This window comes from Carettochelys insculpta, chromosome 20 (assembly GCF_033958435.1).
Source record: "Carettochelys insculpta isolate YL-2023 chromosome 20, ASM3395843v1, whole genome shotgun sequence".
Classification (NCBI taxonomy): domain Eukaryota; kingdom Metazoa; phylum Chordata; order Testudines; family Carettochelyidae; genus Carettochelys; species Carettochelys insculpta.
In genome coordinates, this window is record NC_134156.1 from 15,923,465 (window position 1) to 15,949,252 (window position 25,788).

General features: G+C 44.4%; 2 protein-coding genes across 2 annotated transcripts in view; one reads left to right on the forward strand and one right to left on the reverse strand.

Annotated features, from left to right (window-relative positions):
* Positions 1–2,307: 2,307 nt before the first annotated feature.
* C20H17orf67 (chromosome 20 C17orf67 homolog) lies at positions 2,308–14,654 on the reverse strand. Its single transcript, XM_075014835.1, has 4 exons — positions 14,589–14,654; positions 13,769–13,869; positions 4,286–4,405; positions 2,308–2,809 (listed from the first exon to the last, which is right to left on the reverse strand). The coding sequence occupies exons 1-3, from the start codon at positions 14,641–14,643 to the stop codon at positions 4,289–4,291; spliced, it is 273 nt and encodes a 90-aa protein (XP_074870936.1). The 5' UTR covers positions 14,644–14,654; the 3' UTR covers positions 2,308–2,809; positions 4,286–4,288.
* A 6,756-nt stretch (positions 14,655–21,410) lies between these two features.
* Positions 21,411–25,788, forward strand: part of DGKE (diacylglycerol kinase epsilon) — a 31,483-nt gene continuing 27,105 nt past the window's right edge. Inside the window, exon 1 of the mRNA XM_075014442.1 lies at positions 21,411–22,412. Coding sequence (XP_074870543.1) covers positions 21,955–22,412 — 458 coding nt within the window. The 5' untranslated portion in view covers positions 21,411–21,954. The remainder of the gene's footprint in view (positions 22,413–25,788) is intronic.

Genomic DNA, 25,788 nt, shown 5'->3' on the forward strand with positions numbered 1-25,788 from the left:
TAAAATAACAATATAGACTTATATTTACACAATATTGAGGGATAATACTAGTCATATAAGACCAGTTTAATTTCTCACTTGTACCAATGTAAATTTGGAATAATTCCAACAACTTCAGTGGATGTAAATGAAAGCTGAAATTAGAGCTAGGATAATGATACATCTAACAAGATCTCCACAGAGACTTGCATTACTATTTTCCTGTTTTAAACACCTCTTCAAGTATGCACTTGAAGAATGAGTCATTTACTCTTCAAGTAGAGGACAAATACAGCCATGCCTTCTTAAGTCAGGAGGTTTCCCTTGCATTGGAAGTGATGAGGATTTGGGGGACAAGAGAGGGGGTGCACAGAGAGCCACAGGACATATCCCTGCAAGGGGTCATTCGACAACACCACATGAAGAGTGTTTGAAAGCAGTAAGCAGAGGGAGGGGTGTTTACAGGTGGTAGAATTCAACTCTGAGATCTTCCTGTCCTCTTCCAGTCCCACAGAAGTGGCACACAATGGCCAAAGAGACTGGAACAGCAAACAGCTCCAGTGCTGCTCTTTGCCATTTACTTGTAAGGATTCCTCCCTCCCAGAGCTACCTAATACCCAATTGAAAGAGACTGGCTATTGGGGATTGGATCTTCCTTAATGTAATGTTCTCATGTCTCACAGTTTGCCGTCGCCGGCAAAGAGAGCCGTGGGGCTTACGCCGCAACGAGTAGGAGGGCCGCTGCGGTGCGCCTTGAAGCCTAGGGCGCAGGCCCGGGTGGAGCCGCTGCAGGTGCAGATCTTGGTGGTAGTAGAAAAAATGTCTCACAGTGTAGGTGTAAGATGTAGATTAGTAACACTCTTATCCCTCCCATTGTTTTAGCAGCTCTCCTGTGTTTGCCAGCTTATTTTTCACTAGCCATAAGAAACCCTGTGACAAGGTGCACACACTCCAATGAGTAAAGGACTGCTGGGTCCCCTTGGCTGGGCTGGGCTATAAAAGGGATGGGGAAGCTGAGGCAAAGGAAGCTACCATGGAGTTAGTCTATGTCCTCTGTCTTCCCAGAGGGCTGAGGCTGGAAAGGCCAAAGGTAGTCATTGCCAAATAGTCTGAGTTGAACCCTAAGGAAGTATGGGAAGTGACCTATCGTCAGAACTTTTATTTCTCCTTCTCCACCTAGTAAGTGTGCACATGGGCTTACAGTCCCCTTTCCTTGCTGCTGAGATACATCACTAGAAGCCATGGGCATCGGGTATTGGCCGGGAAAGGCAATGCATTCCCTCAGCTATCTCTACCCAGGCTTCACTGAAGACCCCAGATCCCTCCCCAAGCCTGCTTATGTGGTGGCAGAGGCTGGGGCAGGCAGGATGGGGGCTGTGCTGCATCCCCATTGACTCCTCAGAGCTCCAGGGCCACATTAGCCCAGGCTGGAGGCCAGCAGCCCCCTTGTGTGGGGGAGGGGAGGCTGGGCAGAGGCCCAAAGCCACAGTGGGGGTGGGCCTCAGGCAGAAGGGGTGGGATGGGGCTGGGATGCTTGCCTCCCCAGGCCATGGGGTCACCCACCACACATGCTAGATGCCATCAGGAGGTTCCTCACAGCACAGGAGCCTCCCATTTGATTACAAACCATGCAATAATGCGGCCTGACTTTTTCAATGTTAGAGAATGACGCTGGTAAGATCAGCATTCAGGCTCTGAGGAAATAAGGTTAGGTGACAGGCACAGCAGAAGCAGGTTCATAATCAGCTTCTCCCCAAAAAGCAGCACAAATCCCATAAACAAAAAGGTGAGTGCCACTGAAGAAGCACTTCTAAGTGGAAACAGCTCCTAATTCTTTCAACTTATGCCTAAAGGCTTGGTTCCCAAGAACAGCACAATAGCAGGTGTTCGCATATTCCTTGGAGTCATATGTCCAAGGGAAGGCAGCACATATTTGTTCATTCAACAATAGTGTTGCCTTACCTATTTTAAAGTAGTCTTCATGTCAGAACTTCCCATGCAACCAAGGGACCTGTCCTTTTCTTCCTGTTTTGAATTACCAAATTCTGCCTTCAGTTATGAAATCTTACTGAAAAATCCATGTAACTACATTATGTAACTGAGGCCCCGACGTATTATTTTTGTAGAGAAAGTTTGCTGAATGGTAACGTTATCCCCAGCTAAAGACATATACCCAATCTACACATTTCCTGTCATGCTTTGTCTCAGTGAACAATATGCACAACTCATGTTAAACAGTGAACTATACTTGACCTGTTTTATCAACACACATTGTCTGATTCCACTGTAACAAAATCAATTGTCACTTGATTTTATATGAGCTTTTATTATGACATAGTAGGTGAAATAACTTGCGAGGTTAATGCTACCTAAACATTATGCTTCACTACAATATTATTAAAACCTCAGAAATTCTATAATCCAGATTTTTTCCCAAACCCCAAACAGTGGCAGACTTATCATGCTTTTATATTCCATCTGCATTCATTCCTTTCTCTTAAAGCCTCTTCCTGCTTCAGTATGTGCTAAGAGAGTCCCAAAATAACCATGGATTTGTTCCACCCCATTCTTAAAAGCTTGAGAGAAGCTCTAGTTTCATGCATATAAACCATTAGCTTACATACAGGTTGAAAATGTATAGTGAGCTATATGATTCACTGAAATTGTTTTAAACATGTATGATTACAAAAGAAAGCCTTGCTACATACTAAGATTGCTCACTGTTCCAAAGACATTCAGCTTTATAGTCAGCACATAGCAGATGTTGGATGAACTTCGTCCTGTTCAACATAATCATAAACCATTTTCTCTTCAAAACACCAGGGGAGATCTGGAAAAGAATTGAGGAAATATTAATTAAATAAGTGGAACACAGAAAGACATGTTGACAATATTTAAAATGTACATAGCACTTCACATCTTCTAAATCTGTGGTGTCCATGGGGCTATTTGGCCAGTTGAGTGTGGCTAGATGGCTTGAACAATAAATATATTTTCAGAATAAGGTGGCTAGTTCACTCTGGCAGTAGCCACTAGAGTAGCTACTGCTTCAGAATCGGTTGGACACCACAGCACTAGTTGTACAGCACCATAAGGAGCTACAATCAGTCTCATGTGTTCTGCGTTTTTGCTCTCTTCCTTACAAATACACAAGATAGAAAAAGGAGAAGGGGCAGGGGGACAGTGGGTATGTCTGAGGGAACAGGTGGTCACATGATTCTTACCATGGTAATAAAGTATTTGGCTCAAAATCCCCTACTACATGGGAGTCAGCTGGCGACTGCGTCATATCTCCTGACTTCCCTCTACTCCTTGTCCTGCTCATCTGTTTACACTCTGTGACTATTTGCACAGTACAATACACCTGAGTTGATGCAGTATGAAATGCACAGTCATCCTCATTAAAAAGGCAGCATTTAATAACAATCACACTGTGGTTTCTGACATCCTGCTTCACATGCCTGGTGCTGCAAAGAGTTGGGCTTGTTCTACAGCATCTCAGCTACCCCAGATTTATAGAAGTTGCGCTCTCCTACTGATATAGCACTGTGCATGAGTGCTTATGTTGGTGTAACTTATGTTGTTCAGTTTAGGGCTGTGGTGTCCACCCATTCTGAAGCAGTAGCCACTGCAGTAGCAAACCACCCACATTATTCCAAAAATATATTTTTGTTCAAGGCAAATACCCACACTCAACCGGTCAAAGAGCCACTTGTGGCTAGTGGCTAGGATGCTGGACATGATGGGACTAGTGAAAAACCTTATTTACACCCATGTGTTGCCTCCACTGACACTTGTTGCAGAATGCAGCGACCCAACACAATCTCCTGCTCTACAGGGACTGTATGGTCATGGCCTTTGTCTGAACTTTGGTACCTACAGTTCTGTGCTATAAGGCAGCTAAGCAGTTGTGATATCCAGAAGGGTTTAACTGTAAACTCAGTGATGTCAGCTTTGCCTTGTACTCTGGATATTAGCTATTGAATATCCAGTGTTGTGAAGAATGCAGCATCACCAACAATTTTAAAATCAAAAGTGGTTGTTTTACTCAAAGATTTTCTCTGAAAATTATTCTGGGAAAGTTCTATGACTCGTGCTATAGAGATAGACCAGATGATCACAGTGGTCTCTTCTGGCCTGAGAATCTATGAAAAAATTACATTCTGTGTCACATTCTCTGTAGGCATGAACCAGCATGACTCTCCTGATTTCAGCATATGCCGGCAGAGCATTCGGCCCTTTAATCTGAAGGAATTATGGTGCTTTACAAAGGAGAACATGTACCCGTAATTGGGAAAAAACAAACCCTTTAAATTGGGTGAACCACATTCCTGTTGCAATGCGGGTAGCAGTGTGGATTTAACCAATGCTCAAGGAATTGTTCTTCTGATCTCTGCTCCAGGCGTTGAAGATACAGCATGTATTCCTGTTTAAAGGAAAGAAAACAGCATTAAATTGTGTATTGACTCAATTCTGGTGTAAACCCATTGAATTCAAAGGAATTGCACCCGGTGCAACTGGGCTGAATTTAAGCCAGAGAGTTAAGCTGTGTCATCTTAAAAAATAGCCTGCAAATCAGGTGGATCAAATCTCACCACTGTATCTGAATTCTATCAATGGTCAGGTTAATAGTGGGTTTGCTCTATTATGGACCAAGTTGTTACAGGCAGATGTTTGCATTAGTGCTGAGAAATAAAAGTGCATGAATACTAATAGGCCGTAATACCTCTCTATATCTTCGCATTGCTCCTCTAACCATTTCTCCTTATCCTTTCTGGCAGCTTCCCTCACCTCATTGCATTTCACCCTATATTGCTGTTCTGCCATCTCGGAAATATCTTGGAAACATTGGAATATTAATAGGAAATGGCAACTGAAGCAGATGGAGATCAAAGATGAGAACAAAGTGCTCATGAACAAGGAGAAGACTGTGCAGTGATGGACGAGATATTACACTGATGTACACAAAGCACAGTTGGACTCACACAGAGAGACTGATTGAAGAACTGAAAGAGATGTCTCCACTGAGCATCGAGAACAAGACCGATATTTCAAAGGAGGAAGTAGAAAAAGCAATGAAACGACTAAAGAACAACAAGAGCCCTGGAAATGATAAGATCACGGGAGAGATGATCAAATACACTTGAAAGCATGACTCAGGAAACACACTGACTATGTAATATGGCATGGAAAGAAAGGGAAGGCACCTAAGGGATGGACAAGATCCATGCTAGTGACAACACACAAGAAAGAAAGTACACTGGAGTGCAAGAACTACAGAACAATTGCCCTAATAAGTCATCTAGGCAAGGTGCCGATGATGATACTGACTGAGAGACTAATATCGCAGATAGAAGAACATATAGCAGATGAGCAAGCGCGGTTCAGAAAAGACAGAAATACCATACAGCAGATATTGACACTAAGACTGATAGCAGAGAAAGCTCGACGAAAGAGCAAGAACGTATATACTTCCTTTGCTGATTTTCAAGAGGCATTTGACAGTATAGATCAGAAAGTGATTTGGGCGGTGTTGGAGTGATACAGAGTGGATAGCAGACTGATACAGTTGCTGAAGGATATCAATGACAATGCGGAGGCAGTGGTGAGAACATGCGGGGAGTTGGGAAGTTGGTTTAAAACGAGTAGAGGTATGAGACAAGGAGATCAAATATCACCAAGTATCTTCATCACGCATCTGGAGAGAGCGATGGGCAAGATCAAGGAAGAGGTAGTAGGGATATCTGTGCACAGGAAAAGAATTAACGACTTGAGGTTCACAGATGATATAGTTATCATTGAGGAAGATGAGGAGAAGCTAGCGAAAATGGTGCAGGTGCTAAATGAAGAAGAGAAGTGGTACAGACTGATTAGGAACATTGATAAGAACATATGTAAGAACATAACATAAGAACATAAGAACTGAGTGGAACACAGGATCTGGTCCAAGAGGTAACTATTACAGGACCGCTTGGAAATAGTGACCATAACATAATAACATTTAATATTCCTGTGTTGGGAAGAACACCGCACCAGTCCAACACTCTGGTATTTAATTTCAAAAAGGGGAATTACACAAAAATGAGGAGGTTAGTTAAGCAGAAATTAAAAGGTAGAGTAACGAGTAAAATCCCTGCAAGCTGCGTGGAAACTTTTCAAAGATACCACATTAGAGGCCCAACTTAAATGTATACCCCAAATTAAAAAACACAGTAAGAGACCTAAAAAAGAGCCACCATGGCTTAACAACCATGTAAAAGAGGCAGTGAGAGATAAAAAGGCATCTTTTAAAAAGTGGAAGTCAAATCCTAGTGATCAAAATAGAAAGGAACATAGATGCTGCCAAAGTAAATGTAAACATGTAATAAGAAAAGCCAAAAAAGATTTTGAGGAACGGTTAGCCATAAATTCAAAAAACAATAGTAAAATGTTTTTTAAGTACATTAGAAGCAGGAAGCCTGCTAAAAAAACAGTGGGGCCCCTGGACGATAGAGACATAAAAGGAGCAATCAAGGAAGATAATGCCATTGCGGAAAAACTAAATGATTTCTTTGCTTCAGTCTTCACGGCTGAGGATATTACAGAGGTTCCCAAATCTGAGCTGTCCTTTATGGGTGACAAATCTGAGGAACTGTCCCAGATTGAAACATCATTAGAGGAGGTTTTGGAACTGATTGATAGGCTAAACAGTCACAAGTCCCCGGGACCGGATGGTATTCACCCAAGGGTTCTGAAAGAACTCAAATGTGAAATTGCGGAACTATTGACAGTGGTTTGTAACCTATCCTTTAAATCAGCTTCGGTACCCAATGATTGGAAGACAGCTAATATAACACCATCATTTAAAAAGGGCTCTAAAGGAGACTCTAACAATTATAGACCGGTAAGTCTAACATCAGTATCGGGCAAATTAGTAGAAACAATAGTAAAGAATAAAATTGTCAGACACGTAGAGGAACATGATTTGTTGAGCAAAAGTCAGCATGGTTTCTGTAGAGGGAAGTCATGTCTTACTAATTGTAGTGGGTCAGTATGGCCTCCTGCTGACTCAGAGGCAGAGGAGGCTGTGCAGAGACCCTGGTGGGCGGGCCCGGAGCCAGAACACCAGTGGCCCGCCCCTCAGAGGTTGGGGCCCAGGGCTAGAAGGGCCAAGGGCTGGGCTCGGGACCCATTAAAGCCTGGGCCTCCGGGCAGGGAGGAGGCGCCTGCACAAGCTCCCCGGCACCAGGGGCAGAGGGCTTGTCGCCGCCCGGCCGGGCCGGAGGAGCAAGCCCCCAGCGGCCCCGAGCAACCACGGATCCAGATGCCCCAGGGGGACTACCCAGACTTCCCAGACCTGCCAGGACCCTCATGCCGGTGGAGACCCCACGCCTTGGAGGAAGCCCCGGGCGCAGCCAGACCGGCAAGGGTAAGCAACCACAAGGCCCCAGGAGCAGCCTGCCCCAGAGTTCCGGCGGACCCCTGCAGCCCACAGGCCCAGGATCGCCTCGGGCCCACCGTGCTACTGCCACCCGACTATCCCAATGATACCGACATGAGCGACTGGCCGGAGCCCCCGAAGGTGGACGATCTGGAGGAGACCGACCCCACGGGACCCCCTGACAAGATGGACTGGGACCTTCCCCCAGTAGAGGTAGAGGTAGGAAGTGGCCCGGGGAACGACACTCCCAAACCCATGGCGGTGTGTTGCAGTCTGGATCCCCACCGCCATGGTCGTGTGTGAGTGACCCCCAGGGCCCCGGGCCAGGTCGCAGTGGAGTGGGAGGGCCTGCGACCCCCTACCCGCTCCTTGATGGGCCAAGCCCGTGCTGGGCCTGTGCTCAAACCCTTGTGCTGCTGCCCCGCCCCAAACTGAGGGCTGGGCCTGTGCTTGAACCCTTGAACTGCTGCCCTGCCCTGAACTGAGGGCTGGGCTGGGATTATATTACTGTTGGGAACTGCTGCCTGCCCTGGGCTGAGGGCTGGGCCAGGATTGTATCACAACCGTGAACTGTTGCCCGCCCTCGACTGAGGGCTGGGCCGAAACTGTGTTGCAATTGGGGACTGCTGCCCGCCCCAAACTGAGGGCCGGGCCGGTGTTATAACCCCTTTTGGTTGCCGCCCCGCCCTAGGCCAAGGGCTGGGCGTCCCAGGACTCCTACACTAATCTATTTGAGTTCTTTGAAGGGGTTAACAAGCATGGGGACAGGGGGGATCCAGTAGATATAGTATACTTAGATTTCCAGAAAGCCTTTGACACGGTCCCTCACCAAAGGCTCTTATGTAAATTAGGTGGTCATGGGATAGGAGGAAAGATCCTTTCATGGATTGGGAACTGGTTAAAAGACAGGAAAAAAAAGGTAGGAATAAATGGTAAATTTTCACAATGGAAGGGGGTAACTAGTAGCGTTCCCCAGGGGTCAGTCCTGGGACCAATCTTGTTCAACTTATTCATCAATGATCTAGAACAAGGGGTAAGCAGTGAGGTGACAAAGTTTGCAGATGACACCAAACTGTTCAGGATAGGCAAAACCAAAGCAGACTGTGAAGAACTTCAAAAAGATCTCAGCAAACTGAGTGATTGGGCAGCAAAATGGCAAATGAAATTTAATGTGGGTAAGGGTAAGGTAATGCACATTGGGAAAAATAATTATACATACAATATGATGGGGGCAAATTTAGGTACAACAGATCAGGAAAGGGATCTTGGAATTATAGTGGATAGTTCTCTGAAAACATCCAAGCAGTGTGCAGCGGCAGTCAGTAAAGCAAATAGGATGCTAGGAATAATTAACAAAGCAATAGAAAATAAGACAAAGAATATCTTACTTCCCCTATATAAAACTATGGTATGCCCACATCTTGAGTACTGCGTGCAGATGTGGTCTCCTCACCTCAAAAAAGGTATATTGGCATTAGAAAAGGTTCAGAAAAGGGCAACTAAAATGATTAAGGGTTTGGAACGGGTCCCATATGAGGAGAGGCTAGAGGGACTGGGACTTTTCAGTCTAAAAAAGAGGAGATTGAGGGGCGATATGATAGAGGTATATAAAATCATGAATGGTGTGGAGAAAGTGAATACAGAAAAGCTATTTACTTGTTCCCATAATATAAGAACTAGAGGACACCAAATGAAATTAATGGGTAGCAGGTTCAAAATTAATAAAAGAAAGTTTTTCTTCACACAGCGCACAGTCAACCTGTGGAACTCCTTACCAGAGGATGCTGTGAAGGCCAGGACTCTAACAGAGTTTAAAAAAGAGCTCAATAAATATTTGGAGGTTAGGTCCATAGATGGCTATTAGCAAGGGGTAAGATATGGTGCGTAGCCTTTTGTCGAAGGCAGGAGATGGATGGCAGGAGACAGATCGCTTGATCAATGTCTTCAGTTCACCTCCTCTGGGGCACCAGTCATTGGCTCCTGTCAGCGGACATGATACTGGGCTGGATGGACCTTTGGTCTGACCCAGTATGGCCATTCTTATGTTCTTATGATAAAAAAAAAAACAATGGCATTTAGAGATAAGGAAATAGGAAGGAAGACCAATGTAGGTGGTATTGAACTAGAAAATGTGAAGAAGTTGATCTAGATTGTAAGAAGGAAATAGCGACTAGAATAGTGAAAGCAAGAGCAAGTTTGAAGGAGATGGATAAGATCTGGAAATGCAAAGCGATTAGCTTAGAAACAATGCTGAGTGTCTTGAAAATGGATGTATCCAGGGGCATGTTGTATGGATGTGAGACATGGGTGATAATGAAAGATTCGAAAAGAAGAATATTGGCATTCAAAAGGAGTTGTTACAGAAATATTCTTAGAATAGGATGGACGCAGAAGGTCACCAATGAAGAATAATATAGAAAGATACAACCGAAAGAGAACCTGCTGCAGAAGGTTATAAAATGGAAGCTACAACTATTTGGGCATATTTGCAGAATGAATGACAAACGAAAAATCAAGACCCTGGTACTCAGCATAATGGACGGTTCGAATAGGAGAAGCAGACCCCATGGAGAATGGGTAGATGATATAGTAAATTGGTACAGAGCTAGTCTACAGAAACTAAGCCACTCCGCAACGTACAGGGAAAGATGGAAAGGCACAGTGAGAGAGGCATCAGACACCAATGGGTGCTGAGCCCATGATTATTGATGATGATGATGACGACGATGATGATGATGATGGATACTAATTATTTTTTGAATACACAAACTAAGTTTGGTGGCCCTGGGTATGGACAGGCATTTTTGCAAGAACATCTACAGCAGTCTTCTGAGAAGATCAAGCCCAATCAGTTTAAATCCTGAAATGATTATGGATTATGAAGCAATTCTAAAGGGGATTCTGGTAAGTACTAGTCATTCACTGATCTTTCTTAAAAGATATGTACAATTTTATATTTTTCCAAGTAAGTAACAAGAATTTATTGGTATGACACTTCCCTTGCCCTTCAAAAGGCTAGTGAAATACTGCTTTCTTGTCCAACGTCAAATCAACTGAAGATGTGACTGTAGACTAGTGTATTTGTTTGTGAAAGTAACCCATTTCTCACCTCCCTGGTCTTGGAGAGATCTAATGTGTGCTGAGAGTTTTCATTTCCAACTGCTGAAAATGCACTGGATTTTATTTTGGGGACCTACTAAAAACAAGAGGATCTGCTGCTCCCAATGAAGTCAAATGGGAGGGTTCTAATGAACTTCAGATTATATAGTGAAGAAGAACTGAACTGAAGAAGTGCGTCTTACCCATGAAAGTGCATTACTGTACCTAATAAATAAAAGTGTTACTCGTTAAGGTGCTACAGGACTGCTTATCCTTCCTATTTAGTTTGTGCTAGGTTTGATTGTCCATTAACATTTAAGCGGGATGTATTTTCTCATTAGCACAAAGCTCTGCAAAAGGATGGCTTTGCAGACAAGGTAAAAGAGGTAATAGTGTTTATTGGACCAACTTCTGTTGGTGAGAGAGACAGGCTATTGCATTTATATAGCTCTTCTTCACCCCTGACTGAGCATGAGCTGGCTTAATATTTATACTATTCATTTAAAATAAATTAAGAGAGGTAGGTTAGCAAATATGTTCATCCCAGGGTAAATTTCACTGTGTTCTGTGTTCAGTCTACGTAAGAGGCTTCCAGAGATGCACTAGTGATCCTCTGCACCTCCTGGCTATGTCTATACTACAGCAATTCATCAACAGAAGTTTCTGTTGGAAGAAATCTTCCAACAAAACTTGTGTCGACAGATCAGGCCCAGACACGAAAGCAAGTTGATCTGTCAATCTGCTCTGTCGACAGAGAGCTCTCTCAACAAAATGGCCAAACGGAAGTACAGCAGACAAGGCTGCCCGGTGTCCTGGAAGCCCTGTCTGTCGACAGGGCCTCCACCTCACCCCCTACCCCAGGAGTTTCTGTACTCCTGGGGGAACGAGAGAATACTGACAACAGAAGTGACGTGTTCTGTGTATTTACTGTCAACAAGTGCATTTGTAATGTGGACAGTCCACAAGTTTTGTCAACAAAATGCCAGCCCCTATGTTCAGAGAAGGGAAAATCTCCATTCTCAGTATAGGATGGTATGAAAACTGACAAGAAAATGGGCTTTTTCTTTGGGAAAATTTAAAAGTTTCATCAAAACCCTAAGATGTGGGAGCTTAACAAAAAGTTTTCCTTTACTTTTCTGTGGGATTATCTAGTCTGAACCCCAACATTTCATTAAAAGGAAAAGTTTCAACAGAAAATTTTCAACTAGCCCCAGTGGTGTGGAGGTACACATCTCATAGAGCTAGCAGGGACCTTCAGAGGTCAATGAGTCTGGTCCCCTGCCCTCTTGGCAGGACCAAGCACCAGCCTCCCCCACTTTTTTTTTAATTTATTTGCCCCAGATCCCTAAATGGCCCCCTTCAGGATTGAACTCACAACCATGGGTTTAGCATCTAAATGTTCAAACCACTTGAGCTACCCCCTGCCACGCTCAGTTTTTTATTTATTTATTTATTTATTTTATTTCTTAAAGCCTGATTAGGCTGCAAACCTTTTTATTTAAACTTTCATCCATCACTATCGCAAAAGTCCTTGATCTGGAATGTTGCACTCTTGATCTTGTGAACTGTCCTCCCAGAGTTCTGATGGAGCAGGTATTTTTGATTCCCTGGAAGCTAGCTCTTTGGAATGGGTTGAACATGGTGCGCTACAAAACCATACGTGTGCATCCTGAGTTGCACTGGGGAAAAGGCAAGGCTAGACCAGCTGTGAGCAGAGATGCACTGCTGTGTGCCTCTGGTAACCGTAAAACCCCCGTGCAAGTGTGGACAAGAGGCAGCAGTCATTATTGCAGCTCATTCCTGGGATTTGCTGTGTGAATTTCAGCTGCCCTGGATCACAAGTTTTCTGTAATAGGCTCTTGTGCCAGAATTTATCCAATCCACTTTTCCAGTCTATCTATTATATTTAATAGTCATCATGGTGTTACGGTATATTATTTTGGATGGAATCTTGGTTTCTGCTAATTTCCTACACCTAAATGAGGCTGCTTTGACAGTAGTTTGAAGCCATTATAATCCTGGATGTTGAGGGTCAGCTGTGGAGTATATGACCAGTGGTTTTTTTGCTGTATTTTGCCATGGGGTTTATGACTCCCAGTGTCTCAGGTCAGTGGGTTACTCTGAGTTTTGGAAGAGTCATAGTGCCCAGGTTGATGTGCTGATTCCAGTGTAGGGTACAAAGAAGAGAGCATGTCCAAGTGGGGCAGAGTTGTTAAATCAGCAATCTCTGAGTGCCAGATGGGTTATTCCTGGCAAGTATGCACTAACCAGGAAAGAGAGAAAACTACCAGCCTTCCCCAGCCACATATTCTGTACATGATGGACTTAAGCCTAAAAGGTGCAGAGTACACCTCATGTCAGCAGTCAGCAGGTGGCATGCTGAGCACCCTCAACTCCAGCTAACATGAGGTGTACTCAGCACCTCATCAGATTGAGTCCCTTGTGCTCATTGCATGTGCATGATCTATTGTCCGCTTTCTGGCTTCTGTGGCTTTTAGCCTCTTTGAAACCATATAATTTTAACACAGTTTATTTACTTGGGAGAGAAATATGCAGTAATTTTTAAATGCTGTAAGTAGCTTTTGAGAAGTCTGGGGTTTTAACACACGCCCTGTCAACAGCAAGTAAAATGGAAAGATCCTCTCTGACTTTTTAATTTTTCTTCGGGTTTTTAATGTGCTTACTCAGCAACTTATAGGAAATGTTATATTCAAAAACAATATATACTTTGCTCTAACAAGTAAAGAAGTGTACAGTCTCTTAAGATATAAACCTACTCTTAGTATTTGTAGAAAACAATGGGTGCAGTGAAATGAATTTTAAAGTTAGCTCTGAGTTACCTAAATCTCCACACTGACCACTGGCACCTGCCTCCTTCTCCTGCCAGCTTTCTGGACAAAATGTAAAGGAAGCAAATTCTTTTTTTTACAGCTAGGTTTAATTTTTCAACGATAACATGATGAACTAATCATACTTGCAACTATCAGTAACTGGTTCTATATTTTAGAATGATGACTTATGTAGATTACTGATAATCCCCACACTTTGCAGGGGTTCAAAGTCCCAAGATACATACATAATTAACAGAATGCGACCCAACAGCAGTTTAAAGCATCCAAATGGGTTTTAAAAACATTTTGTTCCATTGTTTAAAAGAATGGTGTTTACAACCAGATACACTGATTCAGTAGAATACTATCTATGCAAATACAATATTAAGCACAAATTGCTTCAGTGTGTCCAATTTTTTAAATAAAAATTAAAAATCACCCTCATTGGCTCATCAGGGAAACCAGCTTTTCTTGGTCTATCTTCACGACGGGTTCTCAGGATTTGTTTAGCTTCTTTTTCAGCCAAAATTGGTGAAGTATCTAAAATGGGGAGGAAAAAGTCAAGTATGAAATGAACGTGAAGTTAATATTTTGTCTTGCAGGTCCAGGGTGAATGTTTTCAGGTCTGATTTTTGTCAGTACACAAAGTGTTCTTTCATTACAACCTCTGCCCAGGGGATACTGCATTCCAGAAGAGATGAGTGCAATTTTAAACCATTTTTACAACAGACTTATACTGGCACTACTAACAATATGCAACATGTACTCAGAACGCCATATTACTACAATTTCCGTCCAATATGACAAAAATATAACTGCACCATTGACCTATTTAAGCAGTTTATTAATCCTGCTAGTTTTTTTGTTAAATGCATTTCTGTATTGCATTACTTTTTAGGGCTTTTTCAAAACAAAGCTAGTCAAACTTCTGTTGAAATAAGTATTAAGACAAAGCAATTGCATTGGTAAAATAGTCAATGGTGTCAAAAATATGACTTTATACATTAAAACATCTTTTAATTTCTCTAATTAATAAATGACTCCAGGGTTGGGCTGCAGAGAGAAAAATGCCTCGTATAACATTAAAAATAAAATTACTGAAATGTTGCAGAATAACATGATATTTAGGTTATTATACTGTAACTGGTAAAAAAAAGAAAATACTAAGATATTGAAATACAAGTTAAAACACTAAAATTATTACCACATGTACTACAGCTCTATGAATATTAGCCAACTTGTTTTAGATGAACTCCTACCTGTAAAAATGGTCAAGATGACTAAAATGAAGACAAAGAGCAGTAACTTCTTCATTTTGATTCTGCTTTCTCTCAGCCTGTTCCAAACTGAATAACACTGACTGAGGTATTAGCCTACTTGAGGCAGCTACGTCAGTCACAGATGTTTGTTTATGCTTTGGCTAATTTGACTTACAGTATGATTTTGACTTTGAAGACATTTGGATTTAAGTTTTGAATATGGCTCTTTTCAGCTTAAACCTTCTCTGTTCGGGTGTGTCTACACGGGCACAAATTTTCGAAATAGCTATGCTAATGGCCATTTTGAAGATTACTAATAAGGCACTGAATTGAATATTCAGTGCCTCATTAGCATTAGGACGCTTCCGGCCACGGCACTTCAAAAATGCCGCTTTCGAAAGAGCACGGCTACATGGGGGTCCTTTTCGAAAGGACCCCGCACCTTTCAAAATCCCCTTATCCCGTTCACTGATCAGAATAAGGGGATTCCGAAAGGTGCGAGGTCCTTTTAAAAAGGACTTTCGTGTAGCCGCACCGAACCATGTGCTTTCGAAAGCGGCACTTTCAAAGTGCCATGGCCGGAAGCGTCCTAATGCTAATGAAGCACTGAATATTCAATTCAGCACCTCATTAGTAATCTTTGAAATATGGCTATTTTGAAGATTTGTGCCCATGTAGACACAGCTGTCCTGAGCAAAAGAAAATAGAAAAGGGTACTATTCCACTGAGGGTGTGTCTACACTTGCATTCCTCTTTCGAAAGAGGTATGCAAATAAAGTAAATTGAAAATGCAAATTGTGATGGAGTGGGGGGAGTGCATGTGTAAGACTCAAGCTGGATGTGTGTGAGACAAGCAGAGCAGCTCCCAGTGGCTAAGGATGACCCTGGGGCTTTAACCTAGGCTGGTAGGTAACACCTCTGCCCTGAACGAGGAGGAGGCAGGAGCCGAGCTGCGTTTGAATCGGAGGCGGCAGTTAGAAGCTGGAAGGGAGAGGGAGCTGGAAGGCAGCCAGCCGGGCGAGGGGAAGCTACACCCCAGAGGGGCACCCCTTGGGCTCCTCTCCCCAGGACGGGTTGGAATGACTGTCTCTGATTGCTGCACTGACTCTTCTGTGAGAAACTGGGCCTCTGTTGCCTAATAAACTTCCTATTCTACCTGCTGAGTGAGAATCACTCCTGCCTGCAGCCAGAGGGTGCAGTGCATGGGGACCCCTGAACCCCATCACACAAATGAAGTATAAATTTGCATATTTGGCACTTCATTTGCATATTCTGATTTCGAAAGAGCTTCTTTGGAAGGAAGAAAGCCAGCGTAGACACTGCTCTTTCTAAAGTAAACCCATCTTTGAAAGAATCCTTCTTCCCTTCATTTAATGGGAGATTCCTTCCCAGATAGGAAAAAGGGAATTTCGAAAACTGGGGGTTCCTTTCGGAACGTCCCCGTCTCCATGGGCAGCGCACAATTCAAAAGCTGCACTTTAGAATTGCCACGGCCACCATTATATTAATGAGGTGCTGCATATTCATGGCAACGCCTCATTAGCATCTGTCGAACCCGCTCATTAATATGCCCCTTCCAAAAGGAAGGGGCTCATGTAGACCAGCCTAGATATTTCACTTGTGATGCTAAAAATCTTTCCATTACATTCAAAATGGCCAGCTATCATTTTAACAGTGTGGTTCAAGAGAAATAGTAATTTTTAAAAAATAAACCTATGATTCTGAGACTTCATTTGTGAGACAGCCATTGAGAGGGTCCCAGGTCACTGTGTCAAAAGGTGCTGTGTACCGCAAGGCTGTGGCCACACTTTCTCTCCCTTTCAGAAGGGACATGTTAATAAGGCAATTTGAAAGATGCTAATGAGGTACTGACATGAATATGCAGTGCCTCATTAGCATAATGGCAGCTGCGTGCGATTTGAAAATGCTGCTTTCAGAACACCCACTGCCTGTGTAGACGGGGGCCTTTCAAAAGCAACCACTGACTTCAAAAGCCTCTTCTTCCTATTTGGCTTTTGGAAGAAGGGGCTTTCGAAGTCACGGAGTCTTTTCAAAAGGCCCCTGTCTACATGGGTGGCATGTGATTTGAAAGCAGAACTTTTGAATCGCCACGGCTGGTATTATGCTAATGAGGCACTGCATATTCATGTAAGCACCTCATTAGCATCATGTGAAGTGCCTCATTAACATGCTCCTTCCGAAAGGGAGGGGTAGTGCACCCATGGCCCTGCAGTTACACGACAGCCCTATTTCAAAATAAGATATTTCAAAACACAACCACACACAGAATGCGTTTCAGAATAGCACCCAGCTGTTCAAAATAGTATTTCTGGACACATAGCACTATTTCAAAACAGTGCCCTTGGAGCCTATTATGGCTTATTTCGAAGTAGCACTATTCTGTGTCGTAAGGTGCATCTACACTAGAGCACTACTTTGAAGTAGCAGGCACAACATAGATATCAAATCATAAAATCACGGTCTAGTAGCTGTGAGGAAAACAGAATACTTGGATTTATGAGTAGACATACATCTTTAGAAAGGGAACCATAAAAAGAGATGCTGAGTTGGAGGTGGGTCCCTTACTGCAAGAAACGTAGTTTAAAATGGAAAAAATAGGAAGGAGAACAGTGTGGATTAGAAAATGTATCTGTGTTCAAGTTATCTGGAAAGGCTATAACACTAGGATTGTATTTTTTGGAAAATAATAGATTACGAGACAAATTCAGGCCACTTTTTCTGCAAATGTGTAAGGGACAGAAAGATAAACTAGGAGGGAAACAGTAGGGCATCTGTTTTTCGCCCTGCTGTTTCTGGGCTTTCCCAAACCCCAATTTCTGGAGGCAGAAAGAGGACAGAGTCCTTTAGAATCCTGGAGAAGGCACAGATAACTTGCTTTAGTGCATGGTTTCCCAAACTGGGGGGCATGCCCCCTGGGGGGACATGAAAAAATTCCAGGGCGGGCATAAGGTTACCCAGCTCCCCCCCCCCCCCCCCCCATCATTCCTCCCATCTGAAGAAGGATCCAGCTTTTGCTTCCGGATCTCAGACCCTGACATTTTATGTGGGTGATCCAGCGCAGCCGCTATAAAAAGCAGGCAGCCAGCAAAAATCCATGTGGAGCTAGCTGCCTCCTGCAAATGAGAGTAAGTGTGGGCTGGGGGAAGGAGGAGGAGGATGGGGTTAGATGGGGACTGGGGGTGCCTGGCCTTGTAGGAGGGCTGGGGAGGGGCTCGGGTGGGTGGCTCACAGGCCTTGCGGGGCTTAGGTAGCCAGCCAGCTTGTGGGACTCGTGGGGCTCAGGTGGCTGGCCCCAGCAGAGCAGTGATCAGGTGGCTGGCCCTGGCAGGGCAGGGCTTGGGCAGCTGGCCCCAGCAGCGTGGGGCTTTAGCGGCTCGGGTTGGCGTGCGGGTGGCTGACACCAGCAGCGTGGAGCTCGGGTGGCTTGACATGGCAGGTGGGGCAGCTGGCCCTGGCAGTGTGCAGCTTGGGTGAGCGACTGGGATTGGTGACTTGTGGGCGGGCGGCTGGTCCTGGCAGCACTGGGCTGAGGTGACCAGAGGGCAGGTCGGCGGCTGGTGGGTGAGCAGGTGGATGGCCCCAGCGGCATGGGGCTTAGGCAGGCAGCTCTGGCAGCACAGGTCTCAGGTGGGCGAGTGGCTGGCACAGGCAGCTCTGGAAGCTGGCATGGGGCTCAGGCAGCTGGCCAGCTGGGGCTGCATCAGGCAACCACAAGGAGCCAAGGAAAAAATTGTGCTTATTTTTAATTTTAAATAATATTTTATATCAAGTTTTTGTGTTTATTTTAAATTACAAATTGAATTTCTTTGTTAAACAGGGGTGGGATGATGGTAAAGAAGAGGTGGGGGGGTGTGAGGGTTTCTCAAAAATCAAAAGTGGGGTGTAATGCCACAAAGTTTGGGAACCGCAGCTTTAGTGCAACACTACTTGGCTCAGCATTGCTTCAACTTTATGCTGGTGATTTCCATCCTTGACAGTAAATCTCAGCACAGGAGATGTGCATAGAGGAGCAACTTGATCAAATGCTGAGACCATGATAGTTTCACATCTTTCATAGAAACCCATTTTCCATCACACAGTTGAAGCAGACCTGAACTGAGCCTACAAACCGAATACCACCCCTATGATAGTGAGTAGCCTTGGGAAAACAGAACATTCAAATTCCATGAAACTGACTGAGAGAAGGACAAACACAAGAACAAGATTATAAACTGAAACTAAAAACAGAGGGAATGCTCGGCGCAGAAATAAACCTTAATTTTATTGACAACTATATAATGGACTTTAGAGAGGAATTTTATACAGTTTTAACCAGTATTTGAATAACCGGATTTCTCAATTAATCTGTATGTGTGACTGGCCAGTGGCTCCTTCACTCTACCATCCAGTGCCCACTGCCCAGAGCAGCTCCCCATGTGGCATGGTGTTCCAGCCAGAGCGGCTTGTGGTGCCCTGCATGAACTGCCCAGAGTGGCTCTCTGTGCAGCATCCCACCCAGAGCAGATTGAAATATCTGGCATATTGGAATATCCAGCAACCTCCCAGTCCAAGGGCTGCCAGATAGTTAAGGGTTTATTGTATCTGAAGTAAGAGAAAGAAAATTTATAATGATCTAAGCCTGCCCACTCAACCTGCAGGAGAGATCCTGTGTTCAGGGCTCCAGACTTTTGGTATAAACCCCCAATAAGCACGATTTCAATTTGTGCTTAACTCGTATTAAATCAAAAGGAGAGCAGCTCCCTGTTCCAGCCCCCGGCTCCCTCTGGGGGAGCGACGTGGGCAGACAGCTGCTGCGGCACAGCTTCTCCCCTGTTTCCTCCAGCTCCCACAAGCCCAAGGGAGCAGAGACCCAGGCCTAGTTCCTGGCTGTCCCCCCCACACCCACCCCAACTTGCACAAAATGCAGGGAGCGCAACCCTTGTATAACTTGGGGGTCTGCTGTACTCTGGCTCGGGGTAAGCAAACTTTTTACGTTGGACTCCGCTTTTCATCCCTGCAATTAGCAGGGCCCTCCAACCTGTGTAATATAATCCAAGCCAATGGAAATTTCAGTTATGTTCATATGAAAAAATAAAACTTTGGCATGTGTAAGAAAATCAGTATTTAAAATGTGAACACTTTATTAATAAGTATATAAATATGAATATATTCATACACTAAAACAGTAATATATTTCAACATTTTTAATGTGATGGATGAGCCTGAGACCCAGCAGTTATCATTCTGTGCCCCCCCTTATGAAATTTCTCACCCCCTGCAAGAGGGCCTGCACCTCTGCTGTAGCCATTGAATTTGGTCTGCAGTTGCTGGCCTGTGCTTGTGTGTGCTGCAGACCAGTGGTTGGCTAGTACTGCCCTGGTGATGTATCTGTGGGCTCTGGGTGCAGGACTGCACTGCAAGAGGTACACCCTGTAACTGTGTGTAGGGTAAAGGCCAAGAGCCCCAGCAAGAGACTTGGTTTATAGCATATGGGGATGGTATCTTGTTAAAGGGGTTTGTCTCTGCTTTGCTTAGATATACTGCATCTGTCACCATAAACTTGGGGTAGGTTCTTGTCATTAAATAAGCTGTTTCTATCTTAGACTCTCTGCTTGCGAGGGTGTGGGGAGAACTGCCTTACAGGCATCCAGCAAGTGGGGTGAGATTCTCCCAGGCCACTGGGTGGGGACTTGAGCCTGTTGGTTGTATCCTTGACAGGAACCCCCTAGGAGCTGAACCCGGCCCTGCTGGCAGGCACCTGGCATTAATAGAAGGGTTACATGTGTGAACAGCTGAAAATCTGCCTGGGCTTTTGCAAGAGCCTGACTACGTGCAGCTTATAAAGCAAAAACAAGAACCGCCAAACAGGCAGCACAGCACGTTGGAGCTGAAGGCTCAGGCACTGATGTTCATGAAAAAAACCCAGGTGTTGGTTTGCAAAAGTCACAGCGCCCTGACAAGCAGGGCTGGATTCTGCCTTCAAATGACAAAAATCTGCAGTGACTCTGCACAGTCACTACCAGGTCATACTGTGGGGCCCAGAGCAGAGCCTGGTCCGGGTTCCTGAGGGATGGAGGTTTGTGGCGGGGAGATCATGCTCCTATGCCTGGGGTGGGGGTGAGGATGGGGGCTGTACTTCCTTTACAGACAACGCATTTCCAGTGCCTGGACAAGAGGGCCTGGGCCTGGGCCTTGCTCTGCCTAGGTGTCCTCCAGGGCTGTCTCGCCTACTTCCCCTCCGCTCTCCTATGCCCCTCCAGGCACGCGCCTCCCGCCCTGTTCTCTCTGCTGTCCCGCCTCTCCCATACATACTTCCTGTCGGCCCCTTTTAGGCCATTTCCGGTCGCCTGCCCGTCTCCTAGCAACCCCAGCAGCAGCAGCCGCCGCTCTCCCCCAGCTGAGGCCTCGCGTCGGGTTCTTCCGCTTCTGCAGCTTCCCAGCCTCATCCCCGCCGCCGCTACCGCTCCGGGTCCCTCCCCCATCCTGTTTCCAGCGCCATGAGCCAGCCGGGGCAACGGCCGCGGCCAGAGATTCTTCTTCCTGACTGAGCCGGGCATCTCTGGGCGCGAGCAGGGGGAGCTGGTGGGGCGGAGCTGCTGTGAGGGAAGGGGGTGTCCAGGGCTGGGGTGGGGGGAGGCGATAACAAAGGTAGGTTCCTAATTCCCTCGCAGTCATCGCTCCGGGGAGGGGGTAATTATCTGAAGGTGGGGGGGAGGGGCAGGGAGGAGGTGAAAGAAACCCCAGGAGGAGGAGGGGGTTGTTAGAGGCGGATGGGGGTCGCTGTTTCACCGGGTTTTCATGGGATGGAGAATGAAAGCCGGACCTGATGGAAGAAAAGGCGGGTGAAGTAAATAAGGGCTGGAAAGGGCAGGGTGTTGTAGTCGTTAGACCAAGTCTTGGGCAAGGACTTCTAGGTGAGTTGAGGAGAGGTTAATTGGCATAGCTCCTTTAGGAGGAGGGAGGGAATTAATAGGAGAATAAAGCTATTTATATGGGTGGGAGAGTGAGGCTGATAATTGTTGGGAGCAGGTGTCTTGCAAGAGAAGAGGGCATGTTCTGATAGTAGTTGGTGTATGAGGCCAAAAGGAGAAAGAGAGGGTTTCAGGATAATGCCAGGGTTGAAAGAAAAGTAGAGGTTAATTATCATTGTAACAAATATAGGGCATCCAGTCTGATGAGCTGTGAGTCAGGCTTCGTGGGGAAGGGAGCATAATAATAATAGTAGAGGAAAAGTTAAAGCACACAATAGAGGATGGTTTCTAAATCCACCCACAGGGTCTCCGAACTGGGACATGAGACCCAAGTTAGCCCTACTTGTCCTGTTTAATTTGGCCATTTAGCTAGGGAAAGTTAAACTCCAGAAGGAATGGAAGGGGAGGAAAACAGCGGCCCTCCCTCCTCAGGTGTCTTTGCGGACTGGAGTTTGGCTCTTTGGACTCTGTGCTCAGTGATCCTGCCAGTACTGATCACCTTGTGGTGCAGCGTCCAGCGATCCCGGAGGCAGGTGCTGAGGCGTGACATCTTCCGCAAGAGCAAGCATGACTGGCACTACACAGACCTCTTTGGCCAGCCCACCTACTGCTGTGTGTGTGCCCAGCACATTCTCCAGGGAGCTTTTTGTAACTGCTGTGGACTGTGTGTTCACGAGCTCTGTCTCAAAAAGGCCGACCAGCATTTCCTCTGCAAGGAGATAATGATGAGGAGCGATGGTGAAGTCCACACCTCGATGGCACATCACTGGATTCGAGGCAATGTCCCACTGTGCAGCTATTGTGTCATATGCAAGCAGCAGTGTGGCACCCAGCCCAAGCTCTGTGACTACAGGTAGAGTGCAGAAATGTGCCAGAATATGTGGGAAGTACAGTATCATGTCGTCATTTTAATTGCTGTTGCATTATTTGGTCCCCTGGCTGCTAAATGAAATGCCAAGTAAGTCTGGCAGATTATTTCCCATGAAGCTGTTTTAGAATTTCTCTCAGCTTTATATCAGTGCGACTGCTTATGAGCTAAGGTGCTATTCAGCACAGGTAAAGGTGGGGGAATGGAGTCATAAGTCAGGGGCAAAGCATAGCTCACTATGTCATTTATTTTATTATTATTTGAATTACTATGGGACCTACAGCCCCCAAGAATTACATCTGCATTTTGCTAGCGGTTGTACAGGCATGTAGTCAGGCTGTGCCTGCTGCATATTGTCAGAAGAACAGGCTGCACCTTGTAAGCAATTTTCAATTATTTAACATATTTACATTCTGAGTAGTCCCACTGACTTAAATGGAACTACTCACGGTGCATGAAGTTAAATAAGTGCACAAAAGTGGGCAGGGTCTGGGCCTGGACTTATGAAAAAACGTGGTATAAATTAGGCAGGTAAAGGTACAAAAGGATTTAATCTTAGTAAAGCTATATTGTAAGCCTCCTGGGGGCAGGGACTCTTTTTATTCTGTCTGTACTATACATACATCAGAGTCCTGGTCCATGACCAAGGCTCCTAAATGCTGCAATATTAGTAGTAATAATGCCTTATGAAAGCTAATGGAGAATTCTTAAAATGTCACCCATTAACTTATTATTAAGTTTATATTATAAATATCAAATCTAAAGTTGTCTAAGTACACTGAAGTTGATTTCAGTGGGACTAGCTGTAGCATAAAACACACGTGAGGAATATAGTAGAATTGGATCTGTAAATATTTATCCTCATGGACCAAGGTCTTTTTTCAGTTATTTCCCTTTAAATCTGTTGACTTCACTGGACATAACTCTGTCTTCACTTCACAGTAACAGAGACAAGAATTTGGCCTCTTATATGTACTTCCATCATTCTATGGGATTTCTAGAATTAAATCCTTGCTCACACCAAAATCAATGGGAGTTCTGCCTCTGATTTAATTGAAACCATGATTACAGACACCAGTGTCTTACTATGTATGCCTGTGTATTGGTTTTGTCATGTGCTGCATCTTCTAAATTATGCTTTGAGTTCTTGTGGTCCATTTTGTAGCTGTTTATTGCAAGGCTCTGTTTTTTCCTAGGCTATCATGTCCAAATATAGTCATATTCTGTGGGATGGACAGGTGCCTGCTGCTTCATATTTATCTGCTCAGGGACTTTTCTTGGGGCAAGCTAATTAGAAGAACCACCTTAAGAATCTGTTGCTAAACTCTGAAAATGTAGAGCAGCATGAATGAATAATCAGTTAATATATTTCTATGTGTAAAACTACTGTTCTTCCACTGTTGTACTCTCATTCAGCCTTGGCTGCCATTAATTTAATATTGGTTGCAGCACTGTGTGACTCATCTGCAGTTTGTAACATAATTTGTATCTGTTTCCCATCTTTTTTCCTGTTTCTTTGCACTCTAGTGGAATTTGTGTGTTTCTCAAGTTTTATTGTTTCTTCCAAGTTTTCGTGAAGTAATGTATTTAAAATGCCTGCATAGTGCTATAATTAATTATGCCTGGCAATTTGTAAAAGAATGAAACCCAAATGGTGTACAATTTCAGTGATATATACACTGCAATTCAGAGAGATTACACCAGAGGAGAGAGAAGAGAGGGGGACACCAAAAGTAAGATTCAGGTAATTTGTCTTCCATGGTACACATAGTGTTCTTTCATTTTTCTAAAAATAATTAGTAGTGTGTTGGCATTTAGGAAAGAGTGAGTCATTGTTGAGGTGATGGTAGCAAAAAGGTGAGCTTTTACAAGGTCTCAAAGTGAACAATAGCCTTCAAAAATATTCTGGCAGTCAATTTATAGAATAAAGAAAATAGTGTTGTACAAAACTGGCATTTCATTGCTAACTGCACTGTATGAACTCTTTCAATATAAAACCTACCCTAGCAACAGATGGGCTATGTCTAGACTCGAGGATTTTATTGACAAAACCCATGGAGTGTCCAAATCCCCAAGGGCGTTCAGTTGACAGAATGCAGCGCTTTTGTAGACAGCTGTACCCCTCTTGTCATGAAGAAGGCCTCTGTCAACAGAGATTAGTCCACAAAAAGCCAGTATGGACATTCCGGGGGTCCTTCTATTGACAGACAGGGCTTCCAGGACCTGGGGCAACCCTGTCTGCAGTGCTTCCAGTTGGCCATTTTGCCAATAGAGCAGCTGGACTGCCTGGGGGCACTCTGTTGACGGAGCAGATTGCTCTTTCAATCCACTTTGGTAGTCTGGCAGCAATCGGTCAACAGAAGTTTTGCGAGAAGGTATCTTCCGACAAAAGCTTCTGCTGACAAATCCCTCTGGTCTAGGCATAGCCATGGATGTTCTTGGAAAACCTATACTGTCTTTCTAGCTTCATATCTGGGCATTGGAATTGTCTTGCACATTGTCAGGAGTAGAGTGAGCTACACAGTGAAAATTTTTATGTATGGTATTAACTCTTAAATTAAACCTATTATTACAGCGTGGTTGTATTCCAACTTTTCTTAGGTACCTGCTCTTAGATAATCTTTTCAGCAATTGTTGATTGCTGCAAAAACAATGACTGACTTCTCTCTTGTTTAATTAAATATCTTTGATACATAGATGTCAGTAGGTGCATATGAGGGTAGAGAAAGCATAATCATAATTTTACAAAGGAATTACTTCATCATCATCATCATCATCATCATCAACCATGGACTTAACACTCGCTGTCTGATGCTTCCCTCGCTATTTCCTTCCAGCTTTCCCTGTCCAGTGTGAAGTGGCTTTGATTCTGTAAACTAGCTCTGCACCAATCTACACCAATCAATATCATCTACCCATTTTCTGTGGGGTCTGCCTCTCCTATTCAAACTGTCCATTATGCCAAATAGCAGAGTCTTGACTTTTTGCTCGTCAGCCATTCTGCAGATATGCCTAAATAGCTGTAGCTTCTGTTATATAACCTTGTACAGTAGGTTCTCTTTCAGCTCTATCTGCCTATATAATTGCTCATTGGTGACCTTCTGATTCCATCCTATTCTCAGGATCTTTCTATAACAACTCTCGAATGCCAATATTCTTCTTTTTTAATCTTTCATTATCACCCATGTCTCACATCCATACAACATGCTGCTGAGTACACATATTTTCAAAATGATCGACTTCGTTCTTAAGCTAATCGCTTTGCTTTACCAGATCGTATCCTTCACCTTCAAATTTGCTCTTGCTTTTGCTATTCTGATCACCATTTCCTTCTTACATTCTAAATCATATGTCCTGTTGC